We start from the raw sequence: 26,010 nt of genomic DNA, 5'->3' as shown, positions 1-26,010 counted from the left end.
CTCCCCTATCCTGCAGTGCTTGCCCACAGCCCCACTCAGTGCTCTGAGTCGGTGGGAAGCTATAGGAAGAGGGGTGCATGGGGTTTGCCCTTGCAGGAGGTGCCAGCCCATGCGGAGATGCCGCCAATCCTGGTTATGTGTAGGAGACCTGGTGCGGGAAGGGGGATCTGCTCTCTGTTCCCTAGAGCTGTCTCCTCAAGTTTTGAGGAGGCTCAGGAATCCACTGAGAGGGGATTCCTCTCATTGTGGGAACAGAGGGCTTCTAGGGGAAATGTTTCCGTGACGGGAGTGGAATGTGGCCCCCAAGTGGCGCTAGAGAAACTCCACAGGGCGGAAACGGTGTCTTTCAGGGTTCGACGAGAACCTGGATGTGCAGGGAGAGCTGATTCTCCAGGATGCCTTCCAAGTGTGGGACCCAAAGTCGCTGATCCGGAAGGGGCGGGAGCGGCACTTGTTCCTCTTTGAGATCTCCTTGGTTTTTAGCAAGGAGATCAAGGACTCTTCAGGACACACGAAATATGTTTACAAGAACAAGCTACTGGTAGGTGGGGCAGGTGGGGTCAGACAAGTCTCCCTGTTGTCCTAGAGCCCTCGGGCAGAAAGGGCTCTTGAACACTCAGCTCATCTCTCCCCTGGCGCCACACCAAAACCGTCCTGGACAAATGAAAAGGCCTCCTATTTGGAAAGCTGCCCCCCTCGACTCCCCCTTCTGCATTTTAGAGCTCACCGGTCTTCTTGCTGTCTGCTTTTAGTGCCTCCCTCTTCACCCTCCCTCCCTGCCACCTGCTAATCTGGCAGGCGCCTGTAGGTCCTTTCATCCCAGGTAGAAGATCAAAGCGTCCAGTCTGTTGAAGTTTGATTGACAGAAGCCCCTCCCTCGGTCCTCTCCTCTTTGTTGCCTTTCCCTTCCCACCCCAGCCCTAAGTTCCCCACTGCCCTCCCCTTCCCCGCCTCTCACAGGCATTTCCTGTCTACAGACCTCAGAGCTGGGTGTGACTGAGCACGTAGAAGGTGATCCCTGCAAATTCGCCTTGTGGTCTGGGCGCACCCCCTCCTCAGACAATAAAACAGTACTTAAGGTAAGTACTGCTCCCAGCCGGCCAAAGGTGCAGGGTTGCGGGTAGCAGGTGGAGGGCAGAGGGCGGCGGCATCTTCTTCTTGAAAGCTGGGGCCTGGAGACTCCACAAGGAGGGCAGTAGCCCACGGGTATTAAAAACCAAGTTCTATCATGGAAGTAGGCCTGAAATCTCAAAGATGGGTGGTCTCCTAAGTCCTTCCCCTCCTGTACACCTAGAGGGAAAAAGGCAGGGAACAGCCTGCTGGGCTGTCTCAGCAGGGCCCACTTAAGTATGCTCTGTCCTTATGTCCCCTTCAAGGGCAAGGACAACTGACCTTTTGACAAAAGGTACTGTGATTTGTTCCACATCCATCCAGTGCTTTTTCTTGAACACCTACGTAGAAGGTATTCTGCCCAGGGCTGCTTGTAACTAAGTATGAGGGATGGACTCGTCCTCCAGGAACTTAGGTTCTAGAGCTCTAATAAATCATGCTAGCTTGGCAACTGTGTTGATTGAAAGGAGTGCTGAGAAAGAGCTCTTCACCAGATGACAGCCTTAAGGAGTCATTCCAGCTCTCCAGAGCACACACAGCTTGGGATTCGGGGCTTGTGGTAACATGCATCTGACCGAGAAGGGGTCCTACGGACGGGGCTCCCACCACACATTTGTTTATTGGGGTGGCTGCCACCCTGGAAGAGGTGGTACGACTGTGACAAACGCTTCACATTGTTCCCTCTGAATTGTCGCCCAGCTCTAGCTGCCACGAGACAGAATGACCTGAAAACAATTCCACAAAGACAAACTAGAGATTCACGAAATGGTACAAGTGCCTTCAGTGAACAGGTTTACAAGGCTAAACTCCCGGCACTGACTTTCCGTCAGCGCAGACCTATGTATGTAGCCATACTAGGGTTTAAATGTGCTGGCATGGATCTGTACCACTTGGCAAATAGCCACTGCCTTCAGATACCCCCTTGCTACCCCTCCCAGTGCTGCCTAGACCTCCCCAGCCTCTAGCAACTGATGTGTTCATCCCTGCCCCAGCAGGGGACTTCTACATAGGCTCCAGCCCCAGACAGATGGCAGTATGTTTTTAGAAGATTTTTATGTATTTGAGAGAGAAAGACCATAAGCAGCAGGGAGGGGCAGAGGGAGAGAGAGAAGCAGACTCTCATTAAGTAGGGAGCCTGACACAGGGCTCGATCCCGGGACCTCGAGATCATGCCCCGAGCCAAAGGCAGACACTCAACCATCTGAGCCACCCAGGTGCCCCATTGCCAATGTCAGTATTGGTCAGTGCCACACAGAGTATTAAATACTTTGACAATCACTCCTGTACAAGTCTGTATTGAGTATTGCGGTCTTAGCCCCATTCTAGTAGTTGAAGGAGTGTGTCCTTGGGATTGAAGAGTCATGCATGTAAAATGAGAAATGAGCTCCTCAAACATTTTGTGTCCTTGAAAATAATGGGATAAGCCTGCAGGACAAGGACGGAGAACTGTTTTTAGGCAGGGCAAAAGGAGATGGGGTATTTACTCTTTCTCTCTGTGGCACTCCAGGCCTCCAACATAGAAACCAAGCAGGAGTGGATCAAGAACATTCGAGAGGTGATTCAAGAAAGGATCATTCACCTGAAAGGAGCTTTAAAGGAGCCGATTCAACTCCCCAAAACACCAGCCAAACAGAGGAACAATAGTAAGAGGTAACCAGCATCTCTCCCCTGACAAGCACTGCCTCACAGGCTCCAGGAGTGGGAGTGGGATCTCCCTCCGCTCCCACAGAGGCGGTGCAGTCTGCCGTTGGCGCCCCGCTCCATGAAGTCCCATCTAAGATGAGGAGTCTCCGTGCTCGCTTCGGCAGCACAGATACTAAGATGAGGAGTCTCCTCTCTGAGCATCTCACCAGTCACTGTCAGTTGCATTCAGCAGGGCTGCACTGAGCACCTCGTCTTTCACAGACACTGCTAGGTGCTCGGAGAAGAGAAGGGGAAGCACACGATGAGCCCTTGGCCTCGAGAACCCTCTAGTGGTTATATCTCACACATGGAATAGTTAGACTCAAAGGACCAGTGCTGCCCGTGGAGACAGTAAATGCTGTAAAAATTCATTGAGAAGGGGCTTTAGGTGAGCACTAGAGAGGAGAGTCCAGGGAAGGCTTTGAGAGGGAGGTAGGCCATGAAGGGACTGATTAGACAGTATGGAAGTTTTGTATGTGGTTTGAGCAGGGGCTTGGTGTGATGGGGTTGTCACTGCAGCTCTTCTGTCCCCCCCGGAGTCCTCACCTTCAGTTACCTGAGATAAGCAAGGTGATTGGGCAAAAGGGGACTGAGGTTTTGTATCTTCACCTCTCTGGTACCTTCCTCACTCCATTTGTCCTACACTGGTGGAAGACATCCTCAATATCTGTTTCTCAAATCTCCATGTGACAGTCATCTACAAGGACTCTCTTAAAGGGCACTTCAAAAGAGAGCATATAAAAACATCATGTCAATACTGAAAAAAAAGAAAAAGAAAACAGTTCTGTGGGTGATGGTCATTGGTGGTAACAGGCTTGCCTTTCCTTGCCTTTCCTATTCCTGAATGGACTAAATCCCTAGTTGACCTTCTGGTGCCAGCCAGGATACATGGCCCTGAGGACCTGCGGAGTAGCAGCATTAGTACAAAGGGAGTTGATAGCCCGAAGAAGGGTGTGACTGAGGTAGGGAGAGACACCTCCACGGGTTGGAAGCCCTAAGACCTGCGTGGCCAGGAAAAGGTCACCACTCAGTGCTGGAAGGAGAAATAAGGCCTGCATTGGGTAAGGGGGTATTTTCATTTTAGTTACCCATGGCCAGAGTCCGGGGGAGCGCCAGACTTAGTTTAGCTCTAGGGCCCTGCTCTGCTTCAGGAAGCCCCCACTTCAATAAAGAAGATAGAGAGGAAATTGTCTAGGAACTCAATGTCCAGGAGCACGCAGGAGAGGACGGACATTTAGGTGAGGTTGGCTCAAGTCTCTCTGGGAAGCAGCCCCTTTCTGAACATCTGTAGATCACGAGATGGACTTCTCTTGGAAATGCCTCCCACCATTTCTCTGTCACTGTCCTGAAATAAGAGAGTGAAACCCTGGGCAGAGTCTGCGGAAAACAGTCGGGCTGCCTGTCTTTTCATTAGCTCGGCTCCCAGGAGGTGGGGACAGAGTGTGCAGAGGAGTGAATTGGTTTGGAGAGTGCCACCCCCACTCCTGGATGGGCTCCCCGCCGCCCCCAGAGCTGGCTTCATCTACAGTGGACCAGAAGGGCCCACACTGGGCCAGAAGGGTGGGAAGTGCCACGTACAGCCAACGCTCAACTATAGGCAAATGGCGGGGAGCCGCAGCCCAGATATCTAAAACAGCACATGATCCAAGAGGTCTTTATTCTTGGTTTGGAAATGCATCACATAATTTCGTTTTACTGCAGATCTTCCATCCTATGAATGTGTGGCTTATATTATTAAAATAAGTTGGCCTTTCCCAACCCTGCAAGTGGTGGTGAGAAGGCTGTTGACCTCGAAGCCATCTAGGTAGGAGAAGACCCTTTTGTGGCTAGGAGCTACTGTGTATATACACATGGGTCACATGCATGCTCACCTGCACACACGTGTCCACATACACCAGATGTGATTGTTGAGACTCTGGGAGGCGACTTTGTATATGGGGCCTTTTGCCCACGCAGTGTCACCCTCAGGCAGCCCGTTCCTAACGCCATGACCTCTACCGAAGCAGCATCAGAGATGGGACTTTCAAAAGCCTCCGTGGGAAGAGCTGGCCCTCTTCGTGCTCATTTATCCAAGTCCTGGCCCACATCTCCTTCAGTTTTTCCCAACACGGACCATTTAGCCTTCACCAGTTCCCAGGCACCTAATTGCCCTCGGCCCTGGCTATGGGTTCAGTGTGGGATTGAGACCTAATTCTCATGCTGGAAAATCGAAAGGCCATGTGAGTGGGACATTGGTCCAGCGGCCCAGGAAGGGCTCTGCATGCCAGGAGCGCACTCAGGAGCTTATCTTACCGGGTGCTCAGGAACACAGCTGACTGAGGAAGCTGCTGTGCAGTCTGGGGTCTTCGCGATGGTGCCTTGGTCTTCTCTGTTGATAAGAAGTCATCACAAACAGCATGAGACCCACAAGACCCACCAAAATGAGGGAAGTAATCTCTTCCTCCATACCCAGGAGTTGAGCCTCCAACATCAGCAACTTCCCAAAAATTATCGCCCCTGGAAGAATATCTTGTGTTATTTTCTTCATCAGGAGAAACACAAGTCAAAAGGAAAAAAAAAAGTTCTGTTTTCTTTATAGACCAGCTATAAACTAGCCCCCATCCTCCTTCAGCATGCAGAAAAACTATTTAAATACCTTGAACTCTGGGATTGTGGGCCATCACCCGGTCAGCTGGGTCAAAGCCTCAGTTCTAAGTGGAATGGACCTCTTCCAACAGCATGTTATAGACCCATTCCCAGTAAAAAAATAAATACATCATCACCTCCTCTGTTCCATGGGCCAGAGGAGTAATGGAGGGGCCATTTCATGCTCAGCTATCAGCATAGGGATTGCGTGCTTTTTAAGTATGAGAGGTGACATCTTTGAAAATCACAGAGGCCTGCTCCCTTTAGTGGGATAATTTTAGACAAATCCCTGCTAGAAAGTGCCGAAGCTCTGCTCTGCCAGCCCAGCTGGAAATCCTTGTGTGCTCTAAACCCACAGTGGTTCCCCCCACCCCCCCCCCTGTTTTTTTTTTTTTCTCTTCTTCCTGCAGGGACGGAGTGGAGGATGTTGACAGCCAAGGGGATGGAAGCAGCCAGCCAGATACCATCTCTATCGCCTCCAGGACCTCTCAGAATACAGTGGACAGTGACAAGGTAGGACAGTGTCCCTAGCTTCCTTCCCCTAAGACTTCTTGTTGGCTTAACCACCCCTGGAGAATTATCCCCAGAGGAACTTCTCCTACTATGGAGGCCAACCTCAGGAGCAGTTGTCTGTCTGTGCCAGCCAGAGTGGGAAGAGCAGGGCTGGAGGAGGTATGTCACAGTGTGGAGATGTTGTCTGAGGGGAGAGAAGACCAGGTGATCAGCCAGAACTCCCCCGTCACGGGAGTTAGCAGAAGTGACGAGGGTGTGGCAAGGGGGAAGGGTGAGAGGGTCTGGGTCTCCTGTCCTCTGAAGATGCCCTGCCTGGGCTGCTTGGGCGGCTCTCCCTCCTGGGAGGCTGGACCTCAGGACCCCTGAGGCTGGGATAGTTTCCTGAGACCTTAGTGGCTGTGACTGGCTCATATTTATAATAACTGAATTGGCTCATCTGAAGTTAGACCAAGACCAATGTTATGGCAAATGACCACAGAGATGCTGGTTGATAGAAGCCTCCTCTCTGAAGGGGCTCCAGTGGAAACTATGCCTTCCTCTGGCCAGAGTATTGGGGCTCAGTTTCTGAGGGGCAGAGGACCAAGAGGTGGTGTGGGAAGCAGCTTGGAGGGATGTAGTAGTCTTTGCAAGAAAGCCTGGTCACTTGGTCTCTCATATTTTGGAGCAAGTAAGCAGAAAGTAGGAGCTCTGAAGGAGAGTACGAGAAAAGAGAAGGTAGCAAAGAAACCCAGTGTATTTGTTCAAGTCAGGGAAAGACTTCAGCTGTCTAAATTTGCAGCAGGGGTGGGAAGATTTTAGTCTCCGACCCTACTTTCATTTGCTTACCCCAGGGTCATTGAGTATGAGATGATCTTTTGCTACATGTTAGTGATTTTGTGAATGAAGGGGTGGATTTCCAAAGATGATTTGGCCCTAGTCTATCAAGACCTAGTGTGTTGGTCTAGTCCTTCAGCCTCAGGCAATAGGCTGTGTCCTTGCTTCGTTTTTTTGTTTTCTACGTTTTCGGTTTTTTTAAGATGATCTGCATTCATTAGGATTTTTCCTAATTTTTTTTCCTTACTGGGGTAATAAATAAATAAATAAATAAAAGACTGTGCCCCAGACCTTCCAAGATCACAGTGCTAAGTCACGATCTAGACTAGTATTCAAGAACATTCGAGGTAATTCTGAGGTAATTCTGTCTGATGTCCTGCCTTCAAGTTTCTAAGCCATTTTTGACTATCAGAGTGGATGGAAAATTGTTTTTTTCTACTTGTAAAAACATACAAAGAAAACTATTCCTGTACTTTCCTTTCTCCTCTGATCTGTTGTTTAGAAATGTAACCTAGAATATCCTATGAATGAGTGTTTCTTTTTAAACAGTCAGTGGGTGGGAAGCAAAATGCAATGTTTCCCCTGTTCAGAGAGAGCCTCTTAGTCTCATGGTCTAGGGGTTCTGGCCCTTCCTGCTGCTACTGCATCTTCCCACCGCCCTGACTTAGAGACCCCTGTGCTGGAGCCATGTGTCTTGTCTTGGGCTCCAGCCATTCCTTGTCTTCCGGCAAGGTAAGTGAGGCTACATGAGAACACTTCCGATGGCAGGCATGTCACAATTTGTGAAGAATCCTAGTTACTTACATATTATTCTACAAATAAGGAAACGGAGTCCCAGAAACAGAGTGACCCACCCAGGAAAAATGCTAGTTCATGGAAAAGCAAGAACTAGAACCCAGATCATTCTGCTTCACTGTCATGCTTTTCTCTCACTCCAAAGGTCAAGGCATTGTGCTCCCAACGCTAAGATGAACTCAGCTGGTCAGTCTTTCTGCACATTCCACAAAAACATGAGTCACATATTCTTGAAAAAGCACCCACCACGTGCCGAGCTCTGTGCTGGGTACCGTAGAGAGATGTGGGCTATTTGTTGAATGTGAATCCTTATTTGTGTAATTCTTGTTTGATGTGTGTCTTTCTAGCCAGGCCATTAAGACTTGATGAGGGCAGGGTCGTCTGTCTGCTTCACTGCTGTCCCTGGCCTGCAGCACACACAGAGGCTCAGGAAAGCCTTGTGGGATGAATGAACAGAGGGAACACAGTCCCTGATCTCAGGAAGTTCCAGAAATCAGGAAGCAGCTAAAACAGGTGGTCTGAAAGCAGCCAGATATATACAGACGTTGTATTTTTAAATATGGTCAAGAACCCTAGCAGTTTCCTTACCTCCAAGCAGAAAACTTTAGTCATCTGGAGAATCTGGCTTGTTGGGAACAGGAGCCCCCAACTTCCTTCTCAGGCCCTGGGAAACATGGGCAGTGGGGTCTGGAGATGATGATAAGATTGTCTTCTATAAAGAAAACCTGAGAAATCCACCTAGAAGTAGTAGTAGAGGGCCTGTCTGTGACCACACACTATAATTTAGAATGTTCTTACTTTTCTGACACAGAACAGTGATAACAGGACAACCATGTGTCCTTCCCCTACTTTCTCCTTTATCAGGGCAAGCCAGGAAGTGGTATCTTCGAGTTCAGAGATGTTCTCGACAGTGTTACATTTTCCCCTAACTGTACCAGAAGACCGGGAGACTGTTCTTTGTTGGTTTCCAAGTGGTCAGCTGAACAGACTCTGAAGATCATCAGGGTAACAAAAATGAGCTGGTTCAGGGAAACCAAGCCATGTTCAAGAGAAGGGCAAACAGGGGCAGCTGTGGGGGTGGGGGAATAGGGCAGAGTCCCTTTGCAGGGATCAGGGTCATCCTAAGAATAGGTTTCTAGAAAAGACCCCAGTCTTCCTCTTCTAATCCAGAGGAACTAGAACAGTGGCACTGCTGTGCTGGCAGATGGGGGAAATGTCACCATAAAAGAGCCATGGCAGACCCACTTGAGGAGCTGCAGGACCCTAGGGCACCTCTCCAATCACTTTGTGTGTATTTCGTGTGCTGTGGCGGGTGGAAGGAGTTTGTGCACACCCAGGTTCAAACCCAGCTCTGGCGGTTACCTTTTGTGTCCTGTTGTGTGAGTTACTGCACCTTGATTTTCCTGTCTGCAAGACAAACACGTTTGCTTGGCACCTGTTCGACATGCAGTAAGAGTTAATTTCTCACCATTAGCCAAGTGAAAAACCAAAGTTCAGACGCTCTGTGTAAGAGAACACAGTTACTTAACGAGCTGTGAGGATCTACTTCTTGAGTAGAGTTCTGCCCTCTTCCTTCATTAGCTAGTTGTCAGCAGGTTCTTCTCTGCACTGCACTCTGAGGGAGGTAGCCTCAACTCAGCTGTCTATAAACAGAGACACTCCACTCCTCTTTCCATTTGCTGGCCCTTAGGGTCTAAAACCTAGATATTCGTTGTGAGCATTGGCTCACGGTTCATTTTACTAGTTAAATATTGTCAGGTATTCATTGTAATCCCCAAGTTGTACCATCTTGGGCCAATGGCAACCCCTGGGCTGGAAATATTTGAAGATGGTTATCTTGTCTTCTCTCTTAATCTCCTGTCTAGAAGTCCTCGGTTTCTCCAGCTGTTCCTTGTATTAATGTATTTGCATGCCCTCCTGTATCCTGGCTGCCTTCCTCTGGGTTTCCTTCAGTGTGGAATGATCTATTAATTGGGGCCTCCAGAACTGTACCTAAGCCTGCAGGTAGTGATCTAACTAGTATGAGTACCACTTCTTGTTCCAGGGCTGCTAAACCTAGCTTCGTCCCTGCCATGGTACCTGTGTCCTAGTGGTATTCATTGTTGGCTCTTGAGCGAGCCATGCCTGCTTTCAGGTGGCACAGCTGATTTTAATAACCTGAGTGTTGGGATACTTTGTATCGATTGGATTTTCTCCTGTTTAGTTCCATCCCGGCATTCCAGCATATCAGCCACATCTCCCAGCTTTATCAGATAAACATACCTTCTGTGGCTTCATCCCAGTTCTTGCTAGAAAGATAAGATTGAGGGCAGAAGACCAATGTCCAGCCCCTCTTCTCTAGAGCAGAGGATCTGGGGGTGGTTTCCTTGCCTTGTGAATCTGTCTATGATGAGGAATCCGTCTAAAATTCCTAGTTCTGGGCTGCCTGGGTGGCTCAGTCGTTAGCATAGGCCTTCGACACAGGTCATGATACCAGGACCCTGGGATCAACCTCCGCATCAGGCTCCCTGCTGGGCTAGAGGTCTGCTTCTTCCCTCTCCCACTCCCCCTGCTCGTGTTCCTTCTCTCACTGTGTCTCTCTCTGTCAAATAATAAAATCTTTAAAATTTTTTTTTAAAAATTCCTAGTTCTTCATCAAATGCTGACAAAACCAGCATGGGCACTTCAGGAACTAGCATTAATCACTTTCTCCCAAGTTGCTTTGATTTAACCCTCAGTGGTTCTGCATGGTTGAGCTCTCCCTTATACCTGTCGCATGCAAAAGTTTTATTGCTGTGAAAGCAAAAGGGGTGTGCTTGCTTTGTTCGATTGGGCTCTGAGACCCTTTCTCTTCTGCCCAAAATTATGCTCCTATTCCCCTGGGCACTGTAGAGAGTTTTGCCTGTTTGTGTATTATGAAGCGATGCGACTTTGTAACCATACTTCAAAGAGATACAGAGTTACAGAATTCTAGGGAAGTGAGCCTGAGTAATGAGGCAGCAGTGAGAAAATCTTGTTTAACATGATGGATGTCTGCCATATAATTTCCAGCTAATAGTCCAGAAGCAGCCACCTGCACGGTGCTGGTCCCTGTGCATCTGTTTACCGTTTAGGGTAGGCATGCTGGGGGGTGCCCCATAAATACTTATTGAAGTGAACACTACACACCCATCCTAGCAGAGATACTCTCCATCAAAACATCACTATGAATTTCTAGACATGTCCAGGCTGGAGACAAGGAAGTTGAAATGAAATTGAGTTGCAGATACTATTCTCTATAAAAATTCTAAGGGCAAAAAATATCCCTTGACTATCCCGGGGCTGACTGTGCTTTAAGTGAAGAATTTCTGTAACAAGCTAATGTGATCTAAGATACAAGGTGGCCTGATAATGGCAATGTGCTGAAGGGGGACAGGGAACTGTGTAAAGAAGCCTGGAGATTTCAGGATCGAATTTAATAGTTTTTAAACCGTACAGTCAAATCGCTTTAGTGGGTCCTGGCCAAAGTGTCATTTCGCTGATTGGTAGGGAAGGCTCAGCTTAGAAACAGTGAGGGCCCAGCTAAGGGGAGAGTCAGAGGATGCCTACAGAGGATAGCTATAAGAAGTGATGGAGCAGCCCAGCTGCGGGAGCCTTCTGAGAATAGACTTCCCTAGAGCCTCATCTCGTTTATCAGAATTTGGTAATCCTGACGCCTGCACCTTGAGAGCACTTAGCAAGCCACTGGGTGTAAGGGCTGTAGTCAGAGAAGGTTCTGTCCAGCCCCTGCTGTCATGCAATGACTCTGCAGGAAGGAGTGTATGGAGTATAGGAGATGTGTGATGGGTCCCCATGTGCGTTCCCACCAGCCACTCCCATGCAAGAAAATGGAAAACAGGCTTCCTAGAGTGTTAAGGGCTCACAGATCACTGAGTTTTGCCCCTGAAGAGATAACCAGAAATCTGGAAATGTGGTGACTCAGCAGTGTCAGGACTAACGAACATGTTTTCAGTTCACACAAGGTAGTATTGTTTGTTTGACAAATTCTTAAAAACCATCAAGATGGTACCCCCTCCGCCACCCAAGGCTGAGTCTCCAGAACATGACTGGGACAGCTTGTTAGCTGAGACAGCTGTGTCACTGGAGCAGATGAACGCCCGCAGGAGATCCAGCCCATTAAAGGTTCTCTACTAGAAGCGAAAGAAGATGTGATAGGGCGATCCCTCGGCACTTCTGCTACCCTGCCCTTTGTCTCAGTGGGACCTGAGAGCCCTAAAATATTTCTTCATAGGGAGAGATTCATGTTACATCCTATCTAGTAACAAAACACTTTCTAACCCCTGAATAAACGAGAGGAATATATCATTGTCCTTCAATTACCAGGGTTGGGAGAGGATGTGTCAGAAAACTAAACTTGACTTTATCAGCTGAGTGGTCCTGAGACTCAGACACGGCCCATCTCGACAGCAGGTCATGGGTCAGAATTGCCATATGCATCCTAGGTAGAGGCATCCTGATTCTGCTCAAGGACTTGCTAGTCACTCTAAAGTGGAAAAAATGCCATCTCCACTTTCAGATTTTCAGTGCAAACGGTGGTTTTCTCCACAGTGTTCTGAATAAACCAAGCCCAGGACTAGGTTGGAAAATAGCTTTTGTTCTTAGTCCAGTACCTGTGGTGGGGGAGTGGGGACTGGCGCGGGGTCGGGGGGCGGACAGGCAGTGGTGGACAAGGCCCAGCAGGGGATCTCCTGCTTCCCCAGAAACACTGCTTAGTCCTCTCCTAAGCAGCATTCAACACAGTAGCAATGTGCTGGCTTTTCAGAACAAACCACAAAATATGAGGAGTTGAGGTCGCAGATTTTCCTCTAAATGAGAAGTTCCTCAAAGAAATGATGGCTTCCAGCTGTTACACCTGACCAACTGATGTGAAACACACTTTGCTGGAACACTCAACCTGGGCTCACGGGGCAAAATCATGATGGCGCTATTTTACTTACTCTTTTGATTGCTGGCCCGTAGCTTAAAAAGCTGTCTGGAAAGACCCACTTTTAAAGTTGCCAGTCATCTGGAAAAGCAAGTAAGCTTCATAAGCGACAGCAGCCCACGAGCCGCTCGCTGGGCACGGGCAGATTTCAGGGAGAAGAGCCCAGAAGTGCCCTGAGGATGCTTAGAGCTCAGCAGCCACAGGGCATCTCCTCAGTTCTAGAGGCGATGGGGCCCAGAGATCTGTCACAGAAATAGGGGAACTGCAAAAGAGGATTTGCCAGTAGATCAGATCTGTGTGTGGTAGCAGCTGGGGCGGCCACAGGCCCGATCTGAATAGGGGTGAGTTTGGACTGCGGAGACATAGAGGCTCAGGGAAGAAAGGAATTTTAGAGATCTTCTATCCCTCTGCCGTCATGGACATGTTTAAAAGAAACAAAGTGACTCGCTCAGAGTCACAAAGCCGGTTAGTTAATGGCAGACCTAGGTCTGAACCCCAGCTTAATCTCCTGCCTGTTAAATTGGATTAAAAACATAATACTTTTGTAGTGACCCTGATCATTTAACTTTCAGAACCTTGTAAGCAAAAACAACTATTGTTACCCGCTTCTCTGACAGCCTCTACACCCCCTGCCCTGGCCCGGGCCAATCTGTGATGACCCTAGGGAATTGCACGGTGGTTCCAGAGCCCAGCCAAGCGCCTCTGGGGCTGGCATGGGGCGGAGCAGGGAAAAATAATCTTCTTTCCAAAGGGAAAGATAACTTCTTTCCTTTAAGTACCAGGACCTATCACAGACTCTTTGATACCAAGAACTTGTGACTCACAGAGTGGCCTTGGTGGGAGAGGGATCCTGCCCTAGACAGAGTCTTCAGGCCTCTCAAGACAACTTCTTGGTTGGGCTCTGGGAGCTTGGCAGTGAGCACTGAGTTGTGACAAGGCTGATTCCTGCCTCCCAGCTGCCTGGGAGCTGTGAGTCCTGCCGCCGCCCGGCATAAAATGAACTGTTTTTAAAAACCTTGGTGGAAGGAGAAAGCAAATTTGAGAGGAAGCCAAGATGTTAAAGTGGATTAGCTGGCGACAGTCCAAGGCAAACAAGACCCAAGTGAGTATGCCTCCCGCCGGACACCTCCTGGTTGGGAGGAGGGGCGTGAGTGGGGAGATGGCCCAGGTTGGGGGGCCGAGGGCAGAGAGAGAAAAGTGACGGCTCTCAGAGCAAGGATTTACTGGAGCATTCTGCACAGACCTCTTGGCATACCACTTGCCTTTTTGTTCTTCTGTGTCAGTTAAAAGGCTCTTTCAGTACAGAACAAAATGTCTGTGAATGCCTTATTAAAGCTAATGGTAGGGGTGCCTGAGTGGCTCAGTTTAAGCGTCTGCTTTCGCCTCAGGTCGTGATCTCAGGGTCCTGGGATTGAGCCCCACATGGGGCTCCCCTGTTTCTTCCTCTCCTTCCGCCCCTCCCCCACCACATGTGTGCTCTCTCTCTCTCTCTCTTGCTCTGCTCTCTCTCTCAAATAAATAAATAAAATCTTTTAAAAAATAAATAAAGCTAATGGTAGGGGACACAGACTATGAGAAATACTGCTCTTAGCAAGCTGAGGTTGTGGATGACTAGCAGTGACACCAGAGTACGGTGTCTGGTGGTGAGCCCTCCCAGCAGGTAAGAAAATTAACGCTTTCAGAAAAGTCAAGCAGAAATGTTGCTGGAAATGCATATTTGGAGCTACAGCCATGAACCTAGAATGGGTGGAGCTGAGGAAGGGGGCCTTGAAGTGGTGGTTGTGCTTTTAGGGGGAGCTACCCAGAGCCGTGAAAACATGCCGTAGGTTCTCTGTGGCCACAGCATGGGATTCTTGGGAAAAGCCAGTTGGGTAGGAAATGGGTAACTGTTACCCTGTTTCTTGGTCTTGAGTTTAGATCAGAAATGGTTGCTTGGGGTTTAGCTGCCTGTCAGCTGAGTGTTGCTTCCTCATGGCTGATGGCTGCCGCCGACCTGTGTGCCACAATCAGTGCTGTGTAGTAGACAGAATGGGCGCATGTGCGTCTCAGGGTCTGTGGCACTGGAGTGAGGTGAGGGATCCTTACTGCCAAAAAGCAGGGCCTCGTCAAGAGAAGCCCGTGTGAGCGCCCCCCATAGTGGCCCTCTCTAAGGAGCCACAGTGCGGATGGGACTTTGGCTCCAGGCCTATCCCTGGGGTGGTAAGCAGGAGATGCCTTCTGAGGGCCAGTGGCCCGTTTCTGCCCTGATCGCCCTTCCTATTGAGAGAAAACTGCCAGAAGAAGATGCAGAACTATGCACAAGAGACCTGTGAGAGGTATCCTTTCCCTCATTTCAGGCAGAGCCTCAGCCCTACCTCTCCGTCTGTCTATTCTTCCCCCCAATGTGGCCCTGACCGTGCTGTGTATCAGGGCTGGGGGGCACTGTTCAGCCTCCCCAGATGTAAGGGCTGCAAGTTGAGTCTTCCCAGTTCAGAATGTTCATCTCCTGTCCTTTTTTAATATTCTCCTTGGCTCTGTTTGAAATTGGTAATTGCAGGGAGATACACACACTGACTCCAAGCTCGGGAGAGCCCTTCCTCTAATCTGCGTGGCCCCTAATGATGCTGGCCGTGGAATGCTTAGTGAGTGCTCCCTGAACACTGCTCTCAGCCTGTACCAGTGGCAAGGGCTTATATCGTCTCTGAATCTGACGATGTACTGGAAGGAAAAAAAGCCTCTAGCTTTCACTGTGTCTGTCTCCTATCTCCTGCTAGCTCCTCCTTAAGATGCAGGAATGGGGTTTAAAAAGTTTCATTTGCTGTTTGCTGTCACTGACTTACATACATGATTTAGTGAGCACCAGAGATGAATTAGAAATAAATCATGAAGACATGATTTAGTGAGCACCAGAGATGAAAAATGCATCATCTTTTCTTTTCCTCAGGGTTTTGATGGATGCCACCTTTTTATCTCACAAATTCATCAGCCATATAGTAAGCTCACCCATATGGCAGGCAGTGTTCTAGACACACAGGATGTGGCAGTGACCAAAACAAAACTCCTTGCTTTCCTCCTTCGACCTCTTTCCTGTTGATATGAGCCTGAATATGCTCAACTTTAAGGCATTTGGAATTCAACTGGAACTAACTTTTATCTTTGTGACTGATACCATTGCAGCTTTTATCTAAAAAGAGCTCAGCATTTCTTTTAAAAAGATCATTTGGGAACACCTGAAGGTAGTCCTACAATTTTTAATTCCCTGATTCATAACCATTTCAAATTAGAATCCCAGATTTATTTCTCTCTCTCTCTCTCTCTGTCTCTCTCTCTCTCTCTCTCTCTCACACACACACACACACACACACACACACACACACACACTGTCTTTGGACTCTGATTGCAGTCATTACACTCCTGATTAGAGAAAGTCTATGTTCATGGCAGGTGGACAGACATTCTAGACAAAGAGAAAAGAGTAGGAAATACTCAGCATAACCCCCAAATGCTTCTAAATTTCATCTCTCTCATAAAACAGGAATATCAGAAGGAGGGTTTTTTTTTCTTAAAAATAGAAGAAGAAGAAAATAATTCTTATTTTTAAAAAGAGGATGTGAAGGGATGAGTGGAGGAAAATGGTTTGTTTAAGGGAGGTGCTTTGAATTATGGAAACTGAAATCTGTAATGCAGAGTCTGGCTTTCCTCCCCTCCCCCACTGCACCCACAGTCCCCCAAAATAAGAGCAGTCACAATTTTTATACCTTTCCACGCGGGATATTAAGAACCTTCATTGCATTCATGAAAAAAATTTTTGAAAAATCCCCAGAGAGAAAGATTTCTAGGATATGTTCTCTAGCATTTAAACTCAAGAAAGTGCTTCTAATGGGAGCATGAAGTCCAAACACTCGATTGGTTGTGTTATTTAAAGAGGAAACTAGTTGGCACAACCACCAACACATGACCAAGTGAAAAAAATCTGTGAGCCAAGAAGAATGCAATTAGAGGTAAAGTAGAAAACTATTTCAAATATATTTGAAAATTATTTCAAATGACTTCATTCTTTTATTCCGTGGAATTTTACTGAGTGTCTGCTGAGGGCAAAATACCTTGGAGATTCAGAATATATAAGAACAACATCTGTCCTTGTACACCACACGTGTCTTATATGTGATGCCAAACATGGCGGCTGTGGACACATTTCATGTACTTATGAAAGGGGACAGTTGTACTTAGCACTTCCTTTATGCCAGCTGCTTTGCTAGGCACCCCAGAAATTTCAAAGAGAAGGTGTCACATATGGAGAGACATACTGACCACACTCTGCTAGGTTTTATAACAGAAACATACCCACATTGTGCAACAGATTCAGCCTGGCAAATTGGATGGCTTCTACACCAAAAGTGAGATTGGAGCTTGGCCTTAAAGTTCATCTTCCTTTCTGTTTCTCTTCCTTTGTATCAGTTTTGATCCCAAAATAGTTATTCCAATCATGGACAGTGTATAAAGAAGTCCTATGGATACATCTGTATCAAGAGAATTATTTTGTTTTGATGTAGAATTTGACTTTTTTTTTTTTAATAGGCTATTTGCTCTGATGGGAACTGTTCAGAAAAATCATTAGACTCTTTACCAAAATCTTCTTATACTTCCTCATAATAATTTAATTAAGCCTGTATTTCCTTAAGCATATGCATTCAAGATTCTTAACCTGACATGAACTTCCAAAGTAGGAATACATGCATGTTTCAAAATGTAGGCATTCTTCCTGAGAGATTCTTTAAAAACATGAAGGCTCCTATTTATTTATTCTTCTTAAGAATATTTAAACTGGTAGCAGCATACACTAAGTACTGTTTTACACTTTTTCGGTGTAACAAATTTGGGTGATTATACAGTGGCCATGTAGTGCTGCTTCATTCCTTTTAATGGCTACATGGCATTCCACTACCATAATTTATTTAACTCATTCTCTGTTGATGGATATATGGGATGTTTCCAATCTTTTGCCACTACAAACAAGGCTATAATTAGTCACTTTGTACAGATATAGTTTGTCACACTTGTGAATCATGAGTGTATTAACAGGGTAACTTCCTAGATGTACAACTATCCCTTTTAAATTTTGATAGACATTGTCACATTACCCTGTGTGGATGTTGTTCCAGCCTATACTCCCTGAAGTTGGGTGTAAGAGGGCCGGTTTCCCCACAGTCTTGCAACCTAGTGTAGCATCAATATTTTTATCTTCTCCAATCTGATAACAGGTACTCTAAAAATCGTCCTTATTCATTAGTGCTCCGGTATGTTTTATTTAACTGATAATATTGCCACTATGTTATTTTCTTTTATTTTTATTGAAATGTACTTATTTTTATTAATGCACTTAAAAACCTAAACAGTATTTAACCTTCACCTTTACCCAAGTGCGACCTGTGGGTTTGTCTGATTAATGTTAGTTATGCTTTTGTCTCTATGCATAGAGTATATTCCTAATTATAAACCTCTGGTATACATTAAACTTCTTAGATTTTTTACAAGGTAAAATATGTATGCTGAAAATGCCTAAAACTCCTAGACAATTGAACGAATAATTATAAAGCAAATATGCAGGAAATAACCGTGCAAGTCATGGAGGCAGGACTTGCCGGCTTTCCAGGAGCCCCCATGCGCCCCTCCCTGGTCACAACCCTGTTCTTCTCCCCAGAGGTTATCATTCTCTTAGCATTCATAATAATACTGGCCTTGCTTTCCTTTATATTTTTACCTTCTTTGTATGTGTCCCCAGGCAATGTAGTTTCAGCATGGCTCTTCTTCAGTTTTATATGACTGGAATTATATTGTATGTTTGCGCACGTGTGTGTGTGTGTGTGTTCTCTTGTTCAATACTGATTTTTATGGAATTCAGCCACACTGATGTGTATAGATCATTAATTTTCATTGTTGTTTAGTATTCCATTGTATGACTATATCACAGTTTATCCATTCTCTACACGGGATGTTTGGGGCTATTGGAGCAATACTGCTGTAAATAATTTTGTGTATGTATCCTTGTGCACATGTGTTAGAGTTTCTCTAGAGTATAAAGCAAGGAATGGAATTTGTGGACGAACAAAAAAAGGGATTGCCAAGTAAGAGGGTATATCTATATCCATGTCTTCAACTTTACTAGTTGGTGTAAACTTTTTTTCCAAATGCTGGTACCAAATTTCCACTCCTACCAGTTTATGTGAGATTTTCAGTTTCTCTGCATCCTGGCCTATACTTGCTATTGTCAGACTTCAAAATTTTTGCAGGTCTAGTGGGATGCGATAGTTTCTACTTATTGGTTTTAATTTGCATTTCACTAATCACTAATGAGACTGAACACTTTGTCATGTCCCTATTGGGCCTTTGGGTTTTCTTTTATGATGCCCTGCTCAAGCCTTTGGCCCATGTATCTAGTGAGTTGTCTAGGGGTTTCTTGTATGCATTTTTAGGAGTTCTTCATATTCTAGATACTAATATTCTAGATATTAGTCTATTATTGGTTATACATGTTGTAAATATATCTGCTCTCACTCTGTGGCTCCTCTTTTTACTCTCTTTATTCTGTCTTGATAAACATAAAATTTCAATATATTTTAAGTTAGAGCTTCTTTAATGTCACATACGAAACATTTCCTACATTTAGAATTTTAAAATATAATTCACAACTTATTTCTCCTCAGAATAGTATAGCAACATAGAAGCGTTATATATAATGCAGGTTTCTGTCTATCCCTAAATTTTCCTACTCTGTTGCAATGAAAGAATAAGAACTACTTGACTTTTTGAAATGTATTTGTCTATTGTCATCCATTATATAATGGGTTATACAGCTAAAGCAATGCAATTTGTTAGGGAAAAAGGTGATAAATATATTGGATTTGAAACTCAGCTGTCCAAAAAATAGATCTAAACATGTATGCTCACAGTAAAGCCTCTCGAATACTGATTTTATATGTAATTCTTACCTTCACGGGCCCTCTACTTACTTAGCCCATAAGAAAATTAGAAGGGGAGACGGTTACTTCTGTCTAGACCCAGTAATAACCACAAAGCCTGAGCTACTGTCATCGAGGGAGGAAGCAGAAAACCTCTGAAAGTAAAAGTTGATGGACGAATTAAAACACCAGCAGTCTGGTTCTATTTAGTGAGGGTACCAAGAGAGCATCATGACTGGGCCTGTCTGAGGACTCCCTTGTACCCTGCGCTGCACCATCATTATTATTCATGTTGGTATTTGTAACCATTAACAGAATGGGAAATTACATTCAATGTATTCTGCTTAAGAAGTCAGAGATCAAAAGATACTTATTAAAAACGGTAAAACTGGGGAGATGAAGTGTTGGTGTTTACCTTTAGTTATCCAGAAAACTTGATTATCCTGACAGGCCCATTGCCCAAGGGGTTCTCAAGAGCTGAGGTTGTGATGACTGGGGTTTATAGTGGAATGATCTGTAAAGGTGAAACTCAGCTTTTCTCAGTCCTAGTGATCGATTCCAGTAAGACCGATGACTACCGTCGCTTGGCTTTTACTGAGCATCTATATAATCCAGTCCAGGGCAAGCCACTGTCCTCTCACATGTGGCCTGTGAACCAAGCCTCCTAGCTGGTCCCCGGACATTCACTCTTACCTCCCTCCACTCTCTTCTTCATTCTGCAGCCAGTGTGATCTTTTTAAAATGCAAGCTGCCCTCATGGCTTTTCAGCTTCCAGCCCTTCACTAGTGTCCCTCGTTCTTATAATAAATATCAAAATCTTCAACACAGCTGATGTAACGGCATGATCTGGGCCTTGGCCCACTTCTCTGGCCTCATGGGGGCCATTTTCCTCCGGTGTCCTGCCTTGAAGCCTGCGTGGCCTTTTTTGAATGTGCCAGGGTTCTTCCCAGCCCAGGGCCTGTGTTTTCTCTGCCTGGAAGCTTCTCTCTCCTCCCATGCCCAAGTCCACCCCTGTCACCCTCTCTTCTTTCTGATTTTAGTCTGTCCTGACCCACTGCCTAAGTCCCTTCCCCAAGTCACATCTCTCACGACACTCTGGACTATTATTTCTCAGTTCCTGACACCATGACCATAAGCATATGTGTGGCTATATGATTGCCTCCACTACCAGACAGAGGATAGCGGGATGTCTGTTTTATATCCCCACTGCATCACCAAATCTAGCCAAGTACTGACTCGGTAAATATTTATGAAGGGAATAACTGAAGAATAAATAAACATACGGTAACATGTTTGGCAGTGTGGGAAAGAGAGATCTAGCAATTAGGACCAATGTAATTAAGAAAATCAAGATCCTAATTTGGGAAGATTGGAGAAGTTCCAGCATTAGACTCTACAAAGTGGGTAGAATTTATCCGGGTAGTGTTGGGAGGGAGGGCAGAGGAAGGACATTCTACATGGATGAAACAGTAAGAGCCAGTAAGGGAGAAAAAGAAATATTGGATGAGTTTGGGTTGTGCAGAGTAGATGTGCCTGGTTGAAGTTCTGGGTTTATGAGGTGGGTTGTGAAAAATAAGACCGGAAGGTTCTAGAAGGTTCCAGAAGGTTTGCTTGGGTCAGATTACAGCAGATGCTGCACACTATTCAAAGGACTTTAGAATTTATTGATTAGTATAGAAGAAACACTAAGGGTTGTTTGTTTTTTGTTTTCATCGTGGTTACTTTTATCTTCACCTAGATGTAACGCAGTCATCTTACTCTCTCATCCTTTAGCTACACTCAGAAAGAGTCTCATGTTAACCCATCCACAGCCTTCTGAATCCACCCTTTATACCCACTCAAGTATATCACTCCAACATCTCTTTTCCCGCACATTGTCAATCGGCTCCTGTCCCTCTTCCACCCAACACGTGTTGTTACCTCATGCTCCAGTGAGGGCTGCCCTTGAACTTCACTCCCGATTCTTCTTTCTCTACCTCCTCCCCACCTCCAGCCATAGTTTTTGTTCCTTCAGCTCTGATGTTCTTGACAAAAATGCCAAGATTATAGCTCTAAAGTGACTTTACTCCTCATGGCAGTTTTCCTAGGAGTTTATTCATGTGACTCCCCTGCCCATGTGCCAGGCTGGAGACACAGCAGGCAAACAAAACAGGCCAGTCTCCACCTGTATGAAGGCTAAGTTCTACTGAGGAACCAGAAAACCAAAAGCAACTTCAAGACCAAATGGCCACGTAAGGAGCAGGGTTAGTGCTGGACACAGTTTTCGCAGCTGGTTCCCTCTGTGTTTCCAGTTGGATGTCTGGCTTTTCCTCGCTCTCAGTCTCAAAAAGTGATTTCCTTCTTCTCTCAAACCAGAAACCCGGTTGACTTCCCTGCTTGGGGCTGAATTCTCTCATACCCTGTCTATTGCCAAGTCCTGAGAACGAGTCCCTCAAAATCTCTGTCATACCACCCTGTCAGGCCTTGGTTACACTTTGCTGAAATTCTTTCAGTATCCTCCTAAGTGGCCTCCCTGCTTTCTAGGATTTTGCTCCAACATCTTATCTTTTCTTTTCTTTTCTTTTCTTTTCTTTTCTTTTCTTTTCTTTTCTTTTCTTTTCTTTTCTTTCCTTTCCTTTCCTTTCCTTTCCTTTTCTTTTCTTTTCTTTTCTCATCTTATCTTTTCTCTTAACACCGGATTCAAACCCCCAAAGCTTCTCTTTCAGTGTCTCACTCATCATTTAAAAGCCATCAGTAGCACATGCACTAAGGATAATGTCTGGGCCCATCTCCAAAATGTTTATATTGCTTTCCTTCTGACACCTGATCCTTTAGAGACCTTTATCTGTTCTGCATACTATAATGCACCTACTTTCGATTGGATCAGATGAAACTGCCATTTTTGTGTGTCTAAAAAATGGGTGAATATTGGCAACTTGTATGTTTCTACCTGATAACACTTATCAAATCAGTGGTTGCCTGCATATCCTTCTCCCATGTTACATTGTGAGTTCTTTGATGATCATATATTGGTCTTCGTGATGCTCCTATCTCTCCTGTCTACTATAGCATCTAGCATGTAGTACGTAATGGACAGTAATGGTAATTGAATGCCCCCAGTCAAGTCATGTTTGCTCCTGCTTATGCCCGTCTCCTGTGATGCTTCCTGACCTGTATAATCCCATCTGGCCCAGCCTTCACTGCCAGCCAGACTTGTACCTCCTTCATACAAATGCTTTCCACTTCTCTCACCACACCTCTCAGCCACCAGTGTTTCCCCCAGCCCTATCCACACTCACACAAGCAAGTCAAATACTGTGCTTTAACATTCAGGGCAAACGTTATGTGTTTTACTTGGTATCTGCCACTTTGTTGAGCATAACATCGCACTCTGAACAATGAGTTGAGAAATCTGTGTTTCTAGCCCTTGTCCCTCACACTGGGATCCAGCCTCCTGTTCCCAGCTGTCCCATTAACGCCCTTGGTCCTGCCCCTCTTCTGGCTTCCTTGCTGTCCGCAAAACATATATGTTCCCCTAATATATGTTTTCTGGTAGATTATCTGTATGATTATCTTCACTAAATATAATGATCTTTGAAATAATAATTGCCCTTGTCTACTAACCTCTCACAGACATCAATGCATCTCCAAAATTATCTCTCCGTACTGATAGACATGTTTCTGACCTCAGGAAGAGTGTTGTTAAAACAAGCTTTCATCATTAGAATGATTTTCTGGAGTCCCTTCCCTCAGCACCTCATGAGATGTCATCTTCTTCCTATTCTCTGGTGTTTCCTGTGGGTTAGCTTTTACTCAGCAACCGAGTACCAAGATCCATGAAGACAAGGCTCACGTGATAGCTCCTGTTACCCACAGTGCACTGACATACAGTTAGACATTCCAGACATGCCCAGAAAAGACTCGTTCAAATAATATGTTTTATGTGTATAACTTCCGTTTTTGTATATTTATGGGTTGTGTGTCTCTGAATGTGTCTCCCATACACTCTCTAAGAAATATCCATCTATGTGGTTTGGGAGGCAGGGATCTCTTGGACATATCCCCTGGCCGTCAGGCCACCAGGCCCATGATGTTATAAACCATTATTTAGTCATGGGCTCCAAAGGCCACTGGTTGTGGTTGGCCAGGTGAAGAGCCTACATTCAGTATACAGTTCCTTTCCTTCCCACCTGCTTGGGAGGCTTCCTTTTCCTTCCAAATAGGAAAGGCTAATTTTTCTGTTTTAAACATAAGAAGGCAATGTGTATGTGTATATATGTTTGGCTATTTGTGCTTATGTATGCATATGTACATATATATGTGTATACATATATGTGTGTATGTATGTATATATGAAGGAAATAAGCCAAAATGTAAATAGTGGTTATTTCTGGTTGGTGGCTTTTTCCAAATTCTCTATGACAAGAAAATCACTTTTATTAACAAAGAAAACAAAAAAAAACCCTAATCAATGTCATTTTTAAAGGACAGGAAGGAACACAATTATTAGATGGTTGCTGAGGTCCACCTTCAGCATGAACCAAGGACAAGGGGACAAGCAGGTACCTTGTAGGAAACAGGGGGATTGACTTCTTAGTGTCTCAAGAGGAGGGAAAGTGACCAGAGTGAATTTGGGCTGACGTGTAGGATGGGCCAAGGTTGTGAGCTGAGGAACTGTGTTTGGTTGTGTAGGTCAGGAGCCTTGGATGGTGAAAGGAAAGAGAAGGAAAATTCAAGGAGTGGCCCGTTGGGGGTGACACGGAGATAAGGAATTCATCAGGGTTTTTCCCCAAACGCAGCTATTTAGCAAAAGTATGGAAAAGGTGAGGAAAAGCTGAAAGTATACTTTCAAGTTCATGAAGAGATTCCATGGAGAGATATGCAGAGGGAGAGACAGAAAACAGACATGTTTCAAGTTCAGTTTTAAGCCCCTGGGATTCCAGAGAGGGAGGTTTCCAGAGTGACTCAGCATGGGAACACTGGGACCCAGGCGAGGAGGACATAGAGAGCCTTCACGAAGGAAATGGGTTACCTGCATGGATAGCAAGGTTTCCAATAGGAGGTTCATCATTAGGTCAAGACCTAGCTCTCCTCCACCCCTCACCTTCCTCTCTCCCTTCAGCTCCCACATTCTGAGGGAAGAGGGAATGTTTTCTGATAAGAATTCTTGGTAAAGAGGCAATTTCTAACCTTTCTGAATTTGAAACAGAACAAAAAAATTACATGAAACAAATATTTTCAAGGATGTTCTCCCACACTGCCTAGTTCTGTGGTTCTCTCAGAGGACTCCCTGAGCAGAGGGAGAAACGGAAAGAGGAAGAACAGGGAGATGGACTCTCCCCTGCTGTAGCTGATTTTTTGACTGGGGTGGTCCTCCAGAGGTGGGGAGTGCCTGGCCTGTCGCTTGGGAGGGAGCGCACTCCATACCACGTGCCAGGCCTTGCCACTCATCACTAAGCTGCTAGGCCGCTCGGTCCTCCTCTGTAAGCTCCTGGCAGAATTCTGGATGAGGAAGCCTGGGGTCAGCAGGAGCAACAAACAGACATTCAGAAGCCAAAAGGAGAGCCTTCAGGCAGAGTAGCAAGTAGGAAAGAACACATAAGGAGGTCACCACATCAGTTCTTAAAAAAAAACTAAAGATACACTTCACGGTATTTATGTCCTTCATGTGTGCACGATTCAACATTTTTACTCCTCTGTATCTCCATTTTTAATTCTGATGGCTACATCAAGGAAAATTTCCAGTCCAGGCTCTAGTCTGACATTTGGGGTGGAGAAAAGCTCTTTTAAACCAGTTAATATAGTATTTGCAGAGTTCCCTGTGTATCCTGGAAACAGAGCACAGAAAGTCCCCATCAAGGATAATACCCCACACCTTCTGCCACCCCAGCTAACAGGAAAGACACAGCCCTTCTCATAGAAATCCCTAGAATATGTATTGGGCAGGCCGAGGAAAGCACAAAGGCTGCCTGCCAGGAAGCTGTTCAGAGCGTAAGCAACTGCCAATAACAACCGCCGCTCTCCCTGCGCCCCTCACGGGAGCCTGGCATTCGATGCCTCCCCTTTCATTCGGTCTTCACAACAGTTCTTCAAGGTAAGTACCATTGTCCTCATTTTGCAGATGAGGAAAATGTCACTCAGAGAGGTTCATTAACTTGCCCACGGTCACACAACCAGAAAGCAGCAGACCCAAGATTTGAACCCAAGTTTTTCTGATGTCCACTATGCACACTGCCTTCCACTGGATGAGCTCACTGAAGAAAATGATCGGATAATTCAGGCCAAAACACACAAAGTAATATTATAGCCCAAATGCTCTAAGTCCTATCATTACTGTCCCCGCCCCCTATCATCTGAATGAAACACACCTGAATTAAAATACCAAGAGCATTCCATGCTCCATGGATCCCATGGAGCAAGGCATGAATCAGGAGCTTAGAGGAAGCTCTTTATTATGTCTTGACCAAGGGAGTAGTAATTCGGACATACTCCTGCCTCACTGGTGTCCCACTCCATCAGAAACACCCAGAACATATAGTCAACTGAAGAAGCATTTAAAAATATAATGGAGACTAGTTGCCTCAAATTCTTTATGGATCAAGAAAGGGTATA

The 26,010-nt window shown here is 45.8% G+C and overlaps 1 protein-coding gene across 22 annotated transcripts in view; it reads left to right on the top strand.

Annotated features, from left to right (window-relative positions):
- KALRN (kalirin RhoGEF kinase) overlaps positions 1-26,010 on the top strand; it is a 658,233-nt gene that overhangs the window by 441,088 nt on the left and 191,135 nt on the right. For all 22 annotated transcript variants that reach the window (XM_032869462.1, XM_032869460.1, XM_032869458.1 and 19 more), the window contains exons 30-33: positions 351-541; positions 978-1,079; positions 2,618-2,760; positions 5,829-5,931. In XM_032869462.1, coding sequence (XP_032725353.1) covers positions 351-541; positions 978-1,079; positions 2,618-2,760; positions 5,829-5,931 — 539 coding nt within the window. The remainder of the gene's footprint in view (positions 1-350; positions 542-977; positions 1,080-2,617; positions 2,761-5,828; positions 5,932-26,010) is intronic.

The sequence above is a fragment of the Lontra canadensis genome, unplaced genomic scaffold, assembly GCF_010015895.1.
Source record: "Lontra canadensis isolate GAN:19392208 unplaced genomic scaffold, GSC_riverotter_1.0 scaffold38, whole genome shotgun sequence".
Classification (NCBI taxonomy): Eukaryota; Metazoa; Chordata; class Mammalia; order Carnivora; family Mustelidae; genus Lontra; species Lontra canadensis.
This window is presented reverse-complemented; position numbering and strand designations above follow the sequence as displayed.